Source organism: Carya illinoinensis, chromosome 10 (genome assembly GCF_018687715.1).
Source record: "Carya illinoinensis cultivar Pawnee chromosome 10, C.illinoinensisPawnee_v1, whole genome shotgun sequence".
NCBI lineage: Eukaryota > Viridiplantae > Streptophyta > Magnoliopsida > Fagales > Juglandaceae > Carya > Carya illinoinensis.
Window position 1 is genome coordinate 4909655 of NC_056761.1, and position 16653 is coordinate 4926307.

At 34.1% G+C, this 16653-nt stretch overlaps 2 protein-coding genes across 7 annotated transcripts; one reads left to right on the forward strand and one right to left on the reverse strand.

The window, feature by feature from the left end:
* The first annotated feature begins 214 nt into the window (after positions 1-214).
* On the forward strand, positions 215-1418 carry LOC122278865 (CASP-like protein 1C2). The gene is made up of 3 exons (XM_043089077.1): positions 215-769; positions 900-1002; positions 1118-1418. Exons 1-3 carry the CDS (start codon positions 609-611, stop codon positions 1331-1333), a joined length of 480 nt encoding a protein of 159 aa, XP_042945011.1. The 5' UTR covers positions 215-608; the 3' UTR covers positions 1334-1418.
* A 3976-nt stretch (positions 1419-5394) lies between these two features.
* LOC122278864 (probable ubiquitin-conjugating enzyme E2 24) lies at positions 5395-15184 on the reverse strand. Of its 6 annotated transcripts, none has more exons than XM_043089070.1 (10): positions 14869-15184; positions 11752-12902; positions 11489-11538; positions 9905-11343; positions 8253-8390; positions 7445-7852; positions 7290-7353; positions 7040-7179; positions 6498-6809; positions 5395-5869 (listed from the first exon to the last, which is right to left on the reverse strand). In XM_043089070.1, exons 4-10 carry the CDS (start codon positions 11330-11332, stop codon positions 5621-5623), a joined length of 2739 nt encoding a protein of 912 aa, XP_042945004.1. In that variant the 5' UTR covers positions 11333-11343; positions 11489-11538; positions 11752-12902; positions 14869-15184; the 3' UTR covers positions 5395-5620. The 6 variants fall into 6 exon arrangements, with proteins under 6 accessions (XP_042945004.1, XP_042945009.1, XP_042945007.1 ...); XM_043089075.1 differs by having other exon boundaries at positions 9905-11356; XM_043089073.1 differs by having other exon boundaries at positions 11489-11580.
* Positions 15185-16653: the final 1469 nt, after the last annotated feature.

Sequence of the window (16653 nt, forward strand, 5' to 3'; positions counted from 1 at the left end):
AAAAACTAGCTGTTACCACCCAACCCATCTGCCACGTTCAAGAACGTACTGACTCCCTATATGATCTGTGATCATCAAGTCCATAATAAGAAGCCATAATTATTCGTGTTCAGAACTGCTATCACCGGTACAGGTTATTGGGGGGGTAGTTGGAGGAACCAATGGCAAGTCCAGCTTGCTGCACCAGAAATATAAAATACAGCCAAAAGATCATTCAAAACTTCACTCGTTTGAAGTGATTATTGGTGGACCCTTAATATCTGGTTTCATTATTTGTCTGCTTGTACGTATTGTTTCTTTGCTCAGTGTTAGAGACATATTGATTATTTTAAACTCTTTCATGGCATTGCATTTATAGGGTTACACCAAACCCTCCTGGCTTTAGGGAAAATAAATTGCTCCCCAGTACTTCTATATCCCAGCTGTGTCCTTCCAACGCATTTCATGAACTCCTCACTCGACTCTTTCATCCAGTATTTTCTCCGCTAATTTTGAGACCTAGCTTCCCCAAGAGAAAGTACGTACGTAAGTAATTATACCCATTTTCTTTCTTCATTCACTTTACTCGTTGAAGGTAGCTCGATCGACGTCGATCTCCGGCGGCCATCATGATCACTAAGACCTGGAAGATGATCTTCACCCTTTCGCTAAGGCTCCTAGCCTTGACTGCAACGTTAGCAGCAACCCTAGTCATGGTCACAGCTCATGACTCTGCTGAAGTCTTGAACTTCACTTTCAAAGCGAAATACAGCTACGAATCGGCCTTCAAGTAAGTTTTTTATTCGATTTTAGGCTGCAAAAATATATAATATATGATGATCAATATCTGTCTAGCTAGCTTACCGATCTTATTTCTCACTAGTACTACTAATTTCCAAACCAAAATATATTATATATAGGTACTTTGTGGTAGCAGAAGCAATTGCAAGTGGGTACAGCCTGATTGTTCTCTTTCTTTCTTCAAAGAATTCCTTTTCGCGCTTGGTTATGATCCTAGATATGGTAATGATTCCTTAAATATTACGTGCATATATATGTTATTTATTTTCATAAAAAAACTTAAGGGAAGTTTGTTTATTGTTAATGATTATTAATTTTATCTTTCTGTATCTTTAAGGTTGTAGCGATGCTACTGATATCAAGCGTGTCGGCGGCGATGGCAGTAGCTCAGGTGGGAAAGAAAGGGAATAGCCACGCCGGTTGGCTGCCGATTTGTGGAGAAGTTGCCAAGTTCTGTAACCAAGCCACTGGTGCTCTAATATCAGGTCTTCTTGCAGCAATAATCTATTTGCTTATTCTCATCTACTCTCTTCATACTGACTACTGGTCCTAGTTAATGATCTTCCATAATTTCCTTCATGTGTAAAACCTTAAACAGTACTTATCCAGCATAGAGATTTTTTTAATATCTTTTCTTATATTTTCGTCCCCATATTTCCTTTCTTTAGATTTTCTGCAGCGTAAACTTACTATGCATTGAGGGGGATAAATGGATAATATAATTAATAGTTTTCTTAGGACATGATGAGTAATTAATTACGATATTCCATTTTTTAGATACCGTTTAAAGCGTTTATATTCCAAAGACTGATGATGTTATGCACTTATAAGTTACTGGTAGTTGAGCAACGTCCAAGGGTTTGTCCACTGGCGCATGTATAGAAATATTATTTTTAAGAATTAATATTATTTTTATTAAGAAAAATTTTTTGATTAATAATATAATGCTTTTAGAAAAAAGAATATAATTTCTAAAATTAAATAGTAAGATAGACTTAAATCGATTTTAAAGTATTTATAATTAAAATTTTATTATTTATTACTGCATGTGCTCCTGGGTATAGCTGGGAAAAAAAAAAAACTTTGAACCAAAACTATGCAGCGTAGGAGACAGACCGTTAACAGTAAAGTAAGGCGCAAAACACATTTTCTTAGTTTAATAAAACGATTATTTTTAAAAAAATGATATAATTTTTATAAATAAATAAAATACTAAGATTTTTAGAAAATATTATTATTTGATTTTAATGTTTCATAATGAATTTAAATTGATAAATAAATGATATTTTATTGGAATAATTGTATTCATAAATGTAGTTAGTAAATAGATTTAAACTTAATTATTTTACATTTCTTTTTATTTATATAAGGAATGAACAAAAATTTTAAATCACATATATAAATTTAATTTATATAAAATATCATATATATATATATATATAATAGCATATAGAATATATATAATTTATATATATATATATATATATATATATATATATATATAATATACCTCCTAAATAAATGATCATCAATGCATGAGTTTTAGGATCGATGCATGCTGTATGAATTTTGATAACTATGAATTTATTCATAAATGATTGGGAAGAAAGAGATGAAAAAAATAAGAATTTTTAATAAGAGAGAGAGTGGTGGGTACGTGATTACCGAAATCACATAGGAAAATATTTAACTTTATTATGATTCATGCAACTAACAACGTTAATTTTAACAGTAAAATAATAAAAATCATTAAGCCAACAAAATTATGTTAGATAGTCCATTTATATATATAAAGATATTTGCTGAAAGCTCGTAAAGTAATCGATGAACGTTTGGTACGAATACGTAGAGCAGCATTCCTATTCCGTTGCAAATAAATCACGGCAAGATAAAATACTTTAGCTAGATTCCACTAAAGTAAATTTATTGTAAAGTACATCATTGAAAAACTGAGGTGTGGCGATTGATCCAAACGATCTTGGCAATTGTTTGGTGATATTAATATTGTAAGTAGATGCTAAAATATCTCGATCAGCACAACTAGTCTCTCTCTCTCTGTTTTTTATTTTTTTTCCCAACCCAAAAGGTTGAAAAAAATGGTTGCCAAGCGGCCACCAGCTCAAGACACAGAGAGCAATGGAGTCTGTTACGCATGCATACCCAACATATAATTTCAAACTTGGATGTATTTTTATGTACATAATTATGAAAACCCTACTCCAAGACGTTGATGCTTTGAGAAAAACTGATCAGAATCCACGTACCTAATTAACCAACTCTTCCTATTGTGGCGATCGATCTCTAAAACCATATTGAAGTTTAGGTTGCGTGCGTGAATTACGTACATTAATAAAATTAAAAAGAAAAAAAAGGAGCTAGAGAGTGAGGGACTCTAGCAAAAGCCCCCATATATATATATATATATATTAGAGTTACAATACATAAAGTGATCAAATTAAAGTGATCAGAAACGAAGAAAATGAGTTGATTGAACTCTAAGGTCCGAGGGAGAGAGATAAATATATATATGAATTATAATTAAGTTGCTTCACAATATAAATATTCAATAAATATATAGTATGTGATCAATTTCATATTTTTATCTCATTTTAGTCTTAGGTTGTTTTGAATCCAAATCTGTCGGGTCCTATGTTTAATTTTCAACCAATGGGCAAGACGATGCCATAAAGGCAAACACAGTCGTTGGAACCAACAACAGGAGAGCATTTACTGCGAGTGATGTTGATAGAGTCGTCAATGAAAATCTTTACCCTCACATCTCGACATCCGGAGCATACGTCAAATCTCAATTAAATGCAAAAGAAAGACTAATACCTTTAATATTTGAAAAATACTTAGTATATAAAAAGAAGTTTATAAATTGATTTAATTTAATATAATTATTTTTGTAAAAATATTTTTATTATAAAATAATTTTAATTTATCGTATTAAACTATTTCAGTTACCTCCTTGCTACGAGTAGATTGTATCGGAGGGGAATGACTTGATCAATGCGAAGTTGCTACGAGTAGGATGGGCCTTAGCGCACTGGGATTGATTTCTTCAAAAATTAATCTATATTTCAATTTTGATAAATTTATTTAAAATAAACTTATATTATATTCATCAAATAGATATTTAAAAAATTTTAAATTACAGTATTTATTATTCTTTCTTTAAATTTAAAGGTGTACTATTCTACTTTCAAATTAATATTTTATTCTAATTTTAATAGGTAATGATTTTATTTTATTTTATTCTAAATTATTTGGAAATCAATTATTTAAGTACTAAATTAAACTATTAATATCCATATGGTTAATATAATTACAAAATATGAAGAAAAAAAATAAAAATATTATTATTAAAAAATAATATTATATTATTATTTTTATGAATTTAATGGCTAATCCAACGTGAAATTATAGATATGAAGGTTTTGGATTTATGAAAAATTTGTACTTTTTATCAAATTTTAAATATGAATTTAATGAATCCAATGATAATGCTCTTAGAACATGTAGGTTGAAGAATTCCAGTAAGAGCATTCACGTTAGATATTTTATAAAAATTTTTATAATTTAACTAAAAATGACAATTTTTAAAAATTTCTCTAAATTTTACTCATCTTTTAAAAATCCCCTACATCTCCATTCCCTATGCTTTCTCTATTCAATTAAAATAATATTTTTCTATTATTTCATTATTACTTTTTTCTCACTTTTATTTACAAACTTAACTACTCAATATTTTTTTGTTATGTTTTGAACTATTACTCTAGTAAATATTTTAAACAAAAATTTAAATTATTTTTTTTGTGGATATGATAATATTTTTAAATTTTTTTTATATTGTCGTAATTATTTAAATTATTTTTAAAATTATTATTTAAAACTATAACAAATATGAGTATGATAGAAAATGTAGATAATTGAAAAAATAATTTATTTTATATACTAGAATAAAATATTGATAAAAATAATTTAAGAAATAAATAGTGGTTCCTCAAATATGAAGAACCACTGTTCATTCCATAAACATTTTTCCTAAAATAGAAATCTGGATGTAGGAAGTATTTTGATCAAAATCGTATAATAAACCTCAAATTATAGAGAATCCGGTCATTTGGAACACCGGATATAAATGCTCTAAGTTGGTACATCCTCAACTAAAAATTAGTGATTCGACAAAAGCCATGGCATTCTCTTTGAACATGTTCTGATGAAATCAGTTGAAAAATGTTTCCTAGTAAATAAAGCGTGTTATAAAGCCTCACATATAGGTGTGCTCTTACCAATTTAAGATAAATTATGAAACAATGAGGACATTAATGGCGGTTCTTTAGCGAATGGCAATGGACACGGGAAAAAAAAACTTAAAAAAAGAAAATCCTCTGTTTTCTGTCCAAAAAAGAATGGGAGGGACTGGAGGCTTTGTGGGTTAGGGTTGATGTCATGGATGTTAGCTTCATGATAAGAAGATGTGAAGCTCCAGATTGAACAGGGACCAGCATTGGGCTCCAGATTGGACAAAGGATCAGCACCTATTTGCTTTGCAGTCGTCTTATAATAATCTTATCAAAAGTTACAGATCATGGAAAGTCATAATAATCATACATACCAATCCAAACATGGCTTTTATTTCATATTTTGAAAGTCTTGAGAGCCATAATTATTAAGAGATACATTAACACAGCCTTACCAATACATATTTTCACAACTCACACAATGGCAACATATGCTAAGCATGGCCAATCTTTGGCCAAGCATGTCTTTGGTATTATACACATTTATAAGTCTTTGTATGGTAATTCAGTAGTACCTGGATTTTAGAGAAAATTCATTTTTCGGGCTTAATGAACTGGTTGCAATCTATACCCTTGTCAGAAAATGCCTTCACAAGCTTTGGCAAGAGCTTAGCAAGCATGATTTTGAACCCGGTAGAACTTCCCTTTAAATTTTCACCCTCAGTCTTTCCGCATCCTACAGCATAACTGGCCACCGGAGCTCCCTCCATATATGCCTTACAAGCACTTAGAATAGACAGGGAACATCGCCTGAAGTGCTCCTCCACTAGTGCCTCAAAGTGCTGCACCAGCAAAACTTGAACCTTGTAAAGTGATGTTTAACTATGCCTAAGACAACTCAAAGGTTCTAAATAAAATCTCTCTTTTTGAAATAGGGTTTGGTCATGTAAATTGTCAATCTAACTTTTTTGTGATATTCAATTTCTGGGGGAACATGTAAGCTTTGAGAGCAGAATTTAATGGAGGCATCTTTTTCATGGATATCCCATATGAATCCTCCAAGTAGAATTCATTGTAGAAAATGGAACATATGCAATTGAAGTCATTGCAAACAAGAAATGATTGAAAATAATGCAATATTTTGTTTGTTGAAACCGTAGCAGTTTTTTTCAATCAAATACCCAACAACAGGAAAAGGAAATCATGGCAGTGACATGAACATGATATGGATAGTCATGTTGAAGGCTATATAGTTAAAATTCTAATCAAACATAACATAACACTCATTTATGGGACACCCAAGACCTGAATACCATGGTAACAATTCTAGGAAAAAAATATAGTCTCCAAAATGTGGCTATTATCTTTCATTTAATATTTTCCGAGATTCCAGATGTAAGTATCATAATTGCTGCCATAAAACCACCACAACAATCGACTGAGTTGAGCTTTGAGAACTTATGGTTGTACCTTGGGGGGATTTCGTAGTAGATATAGCATGGACTTGCAGGTGACGAGGAATGCATTTTCGTTGTAGCTTATTGAGTTTCTCTCTCCCTCAGCTCTTCCAATCTGCTTTTCATACCCCGCCTCATTGAAATAAGGCTTATCATTAAGCACGAGAGCCTGGAGGGAGAGAAGAACCTGAAGAATGGTTGAGCTCTCTGGATTCCATACTTCAGAGCCTGTACCAGTCCATGTATTGAGAAGACTAAGACAAACCTTTCCAGATTCATACAAGTTAGGGTTTACACGGAGCCCACCGGAATTGTAATGCACCACCTGCATGAGATTTCATGTCACAATAACAGCATAAGATTCTTTTTGGATATAAAACACCAATTTTTTTTTTTTTTAATTTATGAGTGATTACATGCGTGTATATACACAACAGATTCATGCATGGGCTGTGAACTTGGACACCCGCCCTCTTTCATTTAGTTGGGCACTATTTAAGTATTATATCGAGCACAAAGTTATTAGTGAGCACATTAAAACCATAGAAAACTTACAGGTGGTTGGTAAGGATAATCCAGAGGAAGGAAAATGTCAAAGAAGAAAAGTCCATCATGATATGGAGTTCCAGGCGCACCAACAATGGCTGCTCTCAGTAGATCCATCCTTTCATCAAAGACACGGACATAGATTGTTTCTGTGAAGTCACCAAAGGTTTTAAAGTAATATCACAGTGAACATGGTTTGCAAAAACCCCATCCAATTTCCAAGAAAAAAAAAAAGAATGGAAAAGACAAAAGTGCTAACCAGGAAGATCTTTCTCTAGAATGCTCCATTCTTGCTGAACCTTCTTTAACCAAACTCTTTTTACCTATAAGGGAGTTGAAAGGGGAAAACAATGATCATTCTGATTGTTTGAACATATTATCTTCTACATTCAGAAGGTTAGCCACGTTTCTTGCCTGAGACAACGCCAACCCTTTATCAGCACCAAGAAAGTGATGGTCTGAGCAATCACCAACCATATCAAACCACCTAAACCGATCAGAGGTCTCACTGGCTGTTGAAAATGGAATGGCATCATCCTGAGTTTCTTTAACTTCATGATCTAAACTTTTCTTTCTAAATGTCTGCAACAGCTCACAACTGTCCATCACTTCGTTCTCATGGAGAATCCTAGATTCATTTCCATTTTCAGAAATTAAGCCGGATACAACTGGGCATGAAATTGAAGCTGAGCCAACAGATCCAAACAGGTTTGTCGCAATGCTAACGAAATATCGAATGGCAGCATGAGGAAGGGAAAAGAAACCAAACTCCCATGAATGCTTTTTGCAATTTTCACCAGCACCATCAGAATCAAATAAATCCTGAGTGTAAAAAGTGCCATTCAGATCACACTGAGACAGATGCGATAGCACAGTTTCTTTAATAACTTCCAGAATCATGTTGGAAATATCAAATATCCCCTCACTTGCTATTTTCGAGTGCAGAAAGACAAATTTTAAGACAAAATGCTGCTCATATCTTAAGATGCACTCAGTCTCAAGTTAGTCTAGAGTTCTTAATTTTAACGTACCACCAATTCTCCCACTTTGCTCTACATAACCAATCAATTTATCATTTTTTAAATACCTTAGTCACCAATTAATCCAGGGCATTGAAATCACTACTGCAAATCTGTCTGTACCCTATTAGGCAAGTGCGTCAGAGAGAGAGAGAGAGAGAGAGAGAGAGAGAGAGAGAGAGAGAGAGAGAGGATGACTTTACCTTTCCTGTATGGTTAAAAGACTCTTTGTCATGTTCAATCATCTCTTGATTCGATTCCTCAACATTTTCTTCATAAAGCACAGGAATTGCAGCTGAACCTTCATATTTATCCATCCTAAATATCTCATCAGGTGTAACCTGTAACGAAGGCCAAAAAATAATTTGAAGAAGTTGCAATCCCTAACTCATGCATTGAACAAGAATATAGTAATTCACAAAATGGGTTTCAATGGTTGCTGAAGTTGGCTGGATATCATAACACTCGCTTGGTATTGGATGTCTGCATTACCACATCTATACCTAATCACTGCATCTTAATGAAAGCTGGAATGATGATCAAAATCTATTGTATCGCAGCCCCAATAATCAAGAATAGACACGCATTTCCCAAATAATTATCATAAGTGGCTAAATTTGGTCTTAAAATGTTACAGGGTCACCTAGTTGGTTGTTTGCAACAATTACCTCTACTACAGGATAATGTTGTTTCACTAAAAGTCGAACCCTATCCTACATTAATGAATGTTCTCCTTTCCCCTGGATAATTTATACAAAATTTTAAATTTGGAGAAGTATTGTATGACAATACCACATTGACAAGTTATAAATGTCAAGAAGATATAATATGCAAAAGCCTCCAATAATTCATTAAAAAATCAACAGGTCATCCATATTTCACAGGAAGGCAGAAGATGCATCAGACAGTGGCATTTTTTTTTTCGAGTTCAGTGCCAGCTCAATGCCAATTACCACCAAAGTTACCGAAAGTGTTTATCAATGTACAAACATAACAGTTTTGAGGTATGAGCTCCAGGAGGGGAACAGATCAACCCTGAACCAAACAAAAATTGGATTAACAATGGTCAGAACTCAACCATCTGTAGGGTGGAGAAAATTTTCAGCCCTATGAAAACTACATTATCAAGCACACACCAAGCATATAGCCTGTCCAAAAACAGGGAAATGAATGGTGGAAATTACCACCTAAGCACAAAATTTTGGGAAACGATATCTTCATGCCATTTTTGTTTCTTCCACACCACCAAATATGGAAATAGTGCTACCCAGTTAGTTTTCTTAAGCCAGATAATTATGTGTGCACACAAGGACTAATTTATCAATGATATACAGAAGAAAACACCAATCTGGTGAAAGATTCCCTGTAACAACAAGCCAAACCTGACTTCAATTAAAAAAATTCTTGTTGACCCGACCATAAATCCCATTTAATAGACAGTTTACATAAATACTCTCAAAGAGTGACCCAATGACCTGTTCTTGTGAAGAAACATTGTTAGACCTGATTAAAAAAATCTTCCAATATAATGCAAAACTTGCTGAATTCCAATACTAGCCGAGTGATTCAAATGACAACAGGCCTCACATTTTCAGCTCTCTCATGTGTCTCTTTCCTAATGATTTTTCAGTGGTCGTATACTAATTAATTGCATGACACTGTGCAATCTTAGTTTGAACATATCCATTTGCATAACATAATTATCAGAACTTTTCCCCTTCAAATATAAAAAATTCCAAAAGTAATTGTGAAGACAGTCCTAGTCACAACAGTTTCTTATACAATCAACAAATCTCAACTACAGGTGATTGAGCACATGCATGCAGAAATAAATATTTAGATGACTATATCATACCTTGGTTTGCAAACCAGTAGCCCATCTCACCTCAACAGAACCACCTTTGAAGCCTGTGACATTGCCAATACACGATAGGTAAGACTTATCAGGGTATTGGTTCTGATCCTTGTTGCATTTCAAAGCAGCCTCCTCACCCATGCAAGTTTCTGAGGTTACAAGATCTTTATCCTCTGAATCCCCAAACTGGTTCTTGACTAACCTAAACACAACATCCCCAAAACAATACGAAAACTCTGGGTGCTCAACCAATTCATAAGCACTCAAAGTTTCCTCCATCATGCCTCCATCCAAATTACTTGCTTCGCTCACAGCAAAAGTTTTCCACTGCACCCTTACAGTTCGTTCCTTTGCATCCATAGACTGCACAACACCCCATCTGTGGCTGCTAGACATGTGTGGATCCTCACAAGTTCCCTTTTCCAACACAAATTGTTCAGGCAAGAATTCACAATCATTTACAACACTCTTAAGGAGTAAATTTTGCGAATCAAGTCCAAAAGAGTAGCTGCCATCCTGCCACACAACATCGACTTTAGTCTTTGTCTTCACAATCACAAAGATTTCATCTATATTTGAGTTCCTTGCCTTAGATACACTTGCTAAGTTCTTATGCTCTTTAATCAGCTGACCAGTAGAGTGCTCCTTTTCACCCTCACTGTCCGCTCTTGGAAGGATGCACCAGTCACCAAGCTGCCAATTTGCATATGAAAAACAAGACAACAAAGTCAAGTTTTTTGGATCCTGCAAACATGGTGGAGTAGGCAAGCTCAAATCACCACCCGAGGGAGCAGATTCAAGCCAATCCACATACACCAAACCTGCTTCCACAGCACAAACAGTTCCTTCATCTTGATTTTGCTTCCACGTACCACGTAACCAACTAGCTGGTGCAGAAACATTTGATGGGCTAATTCGCACTCTCTGTCCTGGATAATATGGATACTGTGAGTCTTCCAGTACATCATGAGAAATTGGCAAGACTTCCTCCTGGTCTATGACAGTGACTACCCGGTTTCCCCCATCATCAAAGTTAACAGTGACTTTGTCAACTACTCTGTCAACCCTTCCAAGCCAAGGCCCACCAACCACGTAATCCCCAACTGAAATGGAGCGGATCTTTAGAATTTTCTTGGAATTTACATTTTTTATTGTTTTTCCCCAAACACTCTCCAAATCTACCAGCATATCAATGCCAACCACTTTGCCCATCTGTCCAGATGGATCTGTTACGGAGCCCACCAAATCCCCATGTATAAATCCCCTCTCAAATGAGAGAAATTGATCAATTTTCCCAATGCTCTCCTCAAGTCTTGACAGGATGCTGCTAGCCTGCCCACCATATGAGTATTCAGTTTCCTCCTGATCCTCACTGCTGCCACTTTCACTATAACTCTCCCAATCAGAGTCATTTAAGAACACATCCATGATTCAGATGCCTATTAGAAGATACTGTTACAACTCAGTCTAATAGCAATTGCATAATTACAAGAATAAAAGGGAAAGGCATCAACAGAGAAGAATTAGAGCCTATAGTCTATCAGACAGGATCTCTCACTTCAGCTGAAAAAGATACGGACTCACAATTATGTTTTCCGATAAGCCTTTTGCCCAAATTCCTCAGCTGATCTTCACTGAATATCACAAGAACAAGATTCTCTTACGAAGTCAAATATCTTCAAAGAAAGCACATATTCCTTAATAAAAAAATACTGGATTAAAATCAAGACTTAACTATATTTCTCTTAATTTACATGACTTTGAACTACGTAGGATGTACTGTTAGATTGTAATACTACAACAAAAGTTACCGTGAAGAAAATTAAATTAGGGATAGAGAGAGGTACCGTAATATTTTTCCCTTTTTAAAGAAACTGGAGAAGCTGACAGTCTCGCTCCTAATTTGAGCTCGCTTTGTTAATATTTATTGCCTTGAGGATGGGCAGTTTGTAGTTGTTCCAAAGGCCGATAACAAATTGCAGATTAATACACACACACACACACCAATTGATGATGATATCTGATAGTTTGTCTATATCTCCAACCGGATATGTAAATTGCTAACACTGGATATCTGCTGCCAAAGGAGATTTGCCCTATAGAGATAACAGGAGTCGAGTTACAACCCCAAATGCCAAAGGAGATTTGCCCAATAGTGATAACAGGAGTCAAGTTACAACCCCAAATGCCAAAGGAGATTTGCCCTATAGTGATAACAGGAGTCAACTTACAACCCCAAATGCCAAAGGAGATTTGCCCAATGAATGGACTGAAGTTCCCACTAGAAGAAACTACTGAAAGAGACTTTCCCACTGCAGAACAGCACAAGAGCCACCAGTGTTAGATAGATCTACCCCACAGATGAGATAGAAGATCTTCAGAAGGAAAAAAAAGTAATTGCAGGAAATATTCCAATAGCAAGGGTGGAGTTCCAGTTAGACGGATGAAAATGATGAATTTCCAACCAAACAACTCTGAAGTCACCCAACTGAAGGAATCTTTAGTAACTTTTGCCAAAGGAGATTTGCCCAAAAGAACTGGATCTTCTTAAAATTATGCTAAGCAGTTTGTTAATCTTGAAATATTTATTGCCAAAGGAGATTTGCCCCAAAAAATAACCAAAGTTTCTGTCACATTATCTGCTGCCGAAAGATATTTGCTTCATGTAAAGAGTTTGATTGATCAACTGAAATCCAAGGTCCAGATAAGGTGAGTCATTTCACATAACAGGATACCAATTGGAGATATATCTAGCAGCTTGACTGACAGAAACTCAGTTGCATATTGTGTGTCTCTGAGAGCTATCTGAATAAGCACTTTAAACTGAAGAAAGCTTCTCTAAACAGCTTAACATCGCAATTGAACCTGAAGCAACACCATATCTATAGAGACTTTGAAACAAACAGGATGCTGTCTCGGACAGAACTAGCAGTGTAACCAAGTTTCAGAGCTAAAATGCAGAAGAGCTTCTCTAAGCAGTTTTACATTGCCACTGAATCTGAAAACACAATAGCTGATTTGATTAAGTCCTTAAAAACTTTTAAATATTGACAGAAAATAGAAGCAGCAAAATCTGAGAATCCAGAATCGGTTAATCTGATTGCTTCTACCATTCTTTCAAAAGTATACTCTTATAAACTACAATAAAGAGACCAAAAATGGCCATACAAGTAGACGAAGAAGAAAAAATAGAGAGGTTGAGTATTGTTAACATCTGATTTGACTTTAGACACTAATAAGTGAAAAACTAGTGTTGTTTGTGTGTAAACGATAATTAGCTAACCATTACCAGAATACTAATTTTATGTACATAACAGAATTAAAACCAGAATCTTTTTACATACATACAGCTCTAAGATGTGTGTTTTTTTTAAATATTAATTAACCGAATTAAAGGTTCATAAGAACAATGGACATGATAATATGTTAAAATTCTTTCAATGCATGAGCTTCATAAGGTAACCATCAAGTCAGAGTACCAGAGAGAGAGAGAGAGAGAGAGAGAGAGAGAGAGAAAGCAGTCATATGGTATAACAAAATCAAAGTTGGTGCTCCACCATTTGAATTGCATTTGAATTATGGATTTGTTCTAGAGGGGTTTAATTTCAGACTCCAGGATGGATTGCTGGAAAATGTAGTTTTAACAACACGTGAAGGTTAGGAAGGTAGAGCAACTATTGAACAGATAATATACTTTAACCAAGTCTATTTGTGACACCACCCTGTAACCTAATCATTGCTTTTATCTATCAACAAGGGACTGATTTCACCGAGATTAGTTTAAAAAAAAAAAAAAATTACACGAGAGTGTAACTCTCAGTTGTCATATATCATTCAAGCAATTGAAAACATGAGCTAAAAGTTCAAGTACCTAACTCCAAACTTTTCAAATGCAAATGAAAACAAAAATTATATACAGATCCCATTAGCCATCAATTTCATTTACAAACAAACCTTCGCTCCATTTCAAAGAACGTCCTACAATGGCCTAGTGAAAGTAATTTTGACAAACTATAGCAACACAAGATATACCCACAGCTTCACTGCAACACCCTTACAAACAGTCGTGACAGTCCCATTCGGTACCGCCGCATTAGCTTTTAAACTCATGTGAAGAGTCCACTTGTGTCAGCTGCCACATTAGTCTTAAAAACAAAGTAACTATTTTTTAATGAAAAACAAAAAATGTGGGGATGGCCAAACCACCCCAACCCTTTTGAGGTGAGGGCCGGCCACTGCCTCAAGGGAGTAGTCAGCCACCCCAAGGTCCCTATTTAAAACTTACTTTCGGCTATTTTGTTCTAAATTATTTTTAATTTTATAACTATTTACTAATGTAGTTTCGGTGACAAGTGGATAGTCCACGTCACTGCCACATGCGACTGGCAGTCTGGCATTTTAGTCAGGGTATTGTAGTAAAGTCGGTAGCATATCTACCATTAAATTTACTCAATCTATACGAACAACCGTGCCCCTCAAGAAACTCAAACGCCACCAAAGAGAACTTTTCAAAATCTATATCCAACTGTTCACAACGAATAAAAACAGAGAACTTGCATCTTCTCACACCAGCCTTCCATAAATATCACTAAAAGAACAATATTCCAAACCTATGCCCCTAAGAAATTCAAGTCCCACGAATATCCAAAATATATAAAAAAGTTAAAAGCATTTCCAATAATTTCTACAAATTTAAACACCATATTGACCGAAAGCTTGTTGCTTGATTGTGAGAAAATTCAAGATAAAAGTTAATTCATTAATCCGTAAACAAAAAAATAAAGAAAAGAAAACGATGTTTAGAAAAGATGGAGATTGAATGACAAAAACAGAAGAACAAAGTACTGGACCATTGGCCACCTCTGCTAATCAATGGAACGCTCAATTTTATTACCAGCACCAAGAAAATAGCACAAAGTCTTCAAAAAGCTGATCAAAGGAATACCACTCAGAACATTACTGACCGAAAACGAAGCCGCTCCTATGGTTTCTTTTCTTCAAAGTTTTCTTGTGCTTTCTCGCTTCCTCTTTTCTCAGCCAACAGAAGAATTTACTGTTGGTCAAAGAAGGGAAAAGCTGGGAATTCAGAGAGGCGGAGTTCCTCTCTGAAGCCCGCCCTTCTCACCATAACCGAGCCTCCAAACCATTAGAGCACTGTGTCTCTGTTTCTGAGGATTGGTGTGGCTTCCTGGGATAGGCGTCTCACTGTTTTTGTTGCTCTGGAACGTTGTAGGCTCTGCGAGTGGGCTGAGCTTGCGAGTCTGATCCAAATAGACGAGGAGAGCGACTATTAAATGGTTACGAAACAAGAATATACCAACAGTGTCGGACATGCCGTGGCTGTTACGTACAATCTTAAAATTAATTAATTAATAATATATATATATTTTTTACGAGTAAATAAAGTTTTGAATACTGTTAGATGGAGCCTGACCACTCTTTTTAAAAATAAAAATAAAAATAATTATTAAAAACAAAAATTTTCAATAAAGTTTTTTTTTTTTTAATTATCCATTTTTATTAAAAGAACTACGCAATATTTACAATTAATTTAGAGCAAGAGATTGATATAAGGAAATTTCTATTTTGTGTTTATAGTTTAATTAATTTGCATATATATTTTTAGGAAAGAGAATATTAAATTATTGGTTCTAGAAAGGGATGATTAAATTGTTGATTCTAGAAAGTAAATATTGTAGATTTTAATCATTAATTACGAGTGTGTCTATGAGATCAAAAATAAAGGAAAAGTGAATTTTTGGAAAATTAAAAGAGCTAGAGTTATGAAAACTATGTATATTCTAAGATTATAATTACCATATGAAAATTAAATAAATTATATATATAGTAGTACTAGAATTATGCTTTTTTTTTTTTAATAGTTAAGATTATATAATAATTAATTTGATATATATTCTTAAAATAAAACATAAATCTAGATTGTTATGTTGATGTATGTGTCAGCTGGCAGATCGACCTAATTATGTAATATACAAGCACCTTTGGCGATGGCTGCAGCTTGCAGCTTTAATTAGTTTCCCACGATATTAATGGCCTTCACATGTTAACGTACTCGCGTACGTAAGTAGCTTTTAAAAGTTAAAAGAATCCAATATTGCAAAAGAGTATATGCTCCATCACCCATTAATTACAACGCCACACGTTTTATTAATATTGTGAAATAATATTGTGATAGATATATATATATATATATATATATATATATATATATATATATATATATATATATATATATATATCTATCTATCTATCTATATGTTAAGAGAAACCAATTAATCATGAAGTAATTAAGCATTTCAACTCATTTTATGTGCTTTAGACGTAATATGAACGGCCTTATCTATTGATCATGCATATTGTTGTTATCATCATTTCTCTACAAAATAAAAATCACGCATGCATGCATGCCATTCGAGTTGGTTCCGTGTGGATGAGCTGAGGCGTTTCCTACTTGCCAATATTAAGAAAAGAGGTCACGATCGAGTGACCACAAATAATAATGCATATATATATATAGCAACATATATACAGGAGTCAAGGTCCTCTCGAAGATCTTTTAAAAAATCTACAGAGTTTCTAATTAATAGTTGACTAATATTATGTATAGTTATTTTTACGTATTTTTTGTACATTCTACTAATGTGATTGACTATATCAGTTTTTTTAATACACAATTAATCATATTAATAGAATATACAAAAGAGTATGCTCATAAATTTTTTATATAT

Bases quoted from the DNA above. Each gene is read 5' to 3' on its own strand.
- LOC122278865 (XM_043089077.1), top strand. From the start codon at position 609: ATGATCACTAAGACCTGGAAGATGATCTTCACCCTTTCGCTAAGGCTC. The intron at 770-899 runs GTAAGTTTTTTA...TATTATATATAG, and splicing joins AGCTACGAATCGGCCTTCAA to GTACTTTGTGGTAGCAGAAG. The intron at 1,003-1,117 runs GTAATGATTCCT...TGTATCTTTAAG, and splicing joins TGGTTATGATCCTAGATATG to GTTGTAGCGATGCTACTGAT.
- LOC122278864 (XM_043089070.1), bottom strand. From the start codon at position 11,332: ATGGATGTGTTCTTAAATGACTCTGATTGGGAGAGTTATAGTGAAAGT. The intron at 7,180-7,289 runs GTTAGCACTTTT...GTGACTTCACAG, and splicing joins TCTAGAGAAAGATCTTCCTG to AAACAATCTATGTCCGTGTC. The intron at 6,810-7,039 runs GTAAGTTTTCTA...AATCTCATGCAG, and splicing joins ATTATCCTTACCAACCACCT to GTGGTGCATTACAATTCCGG.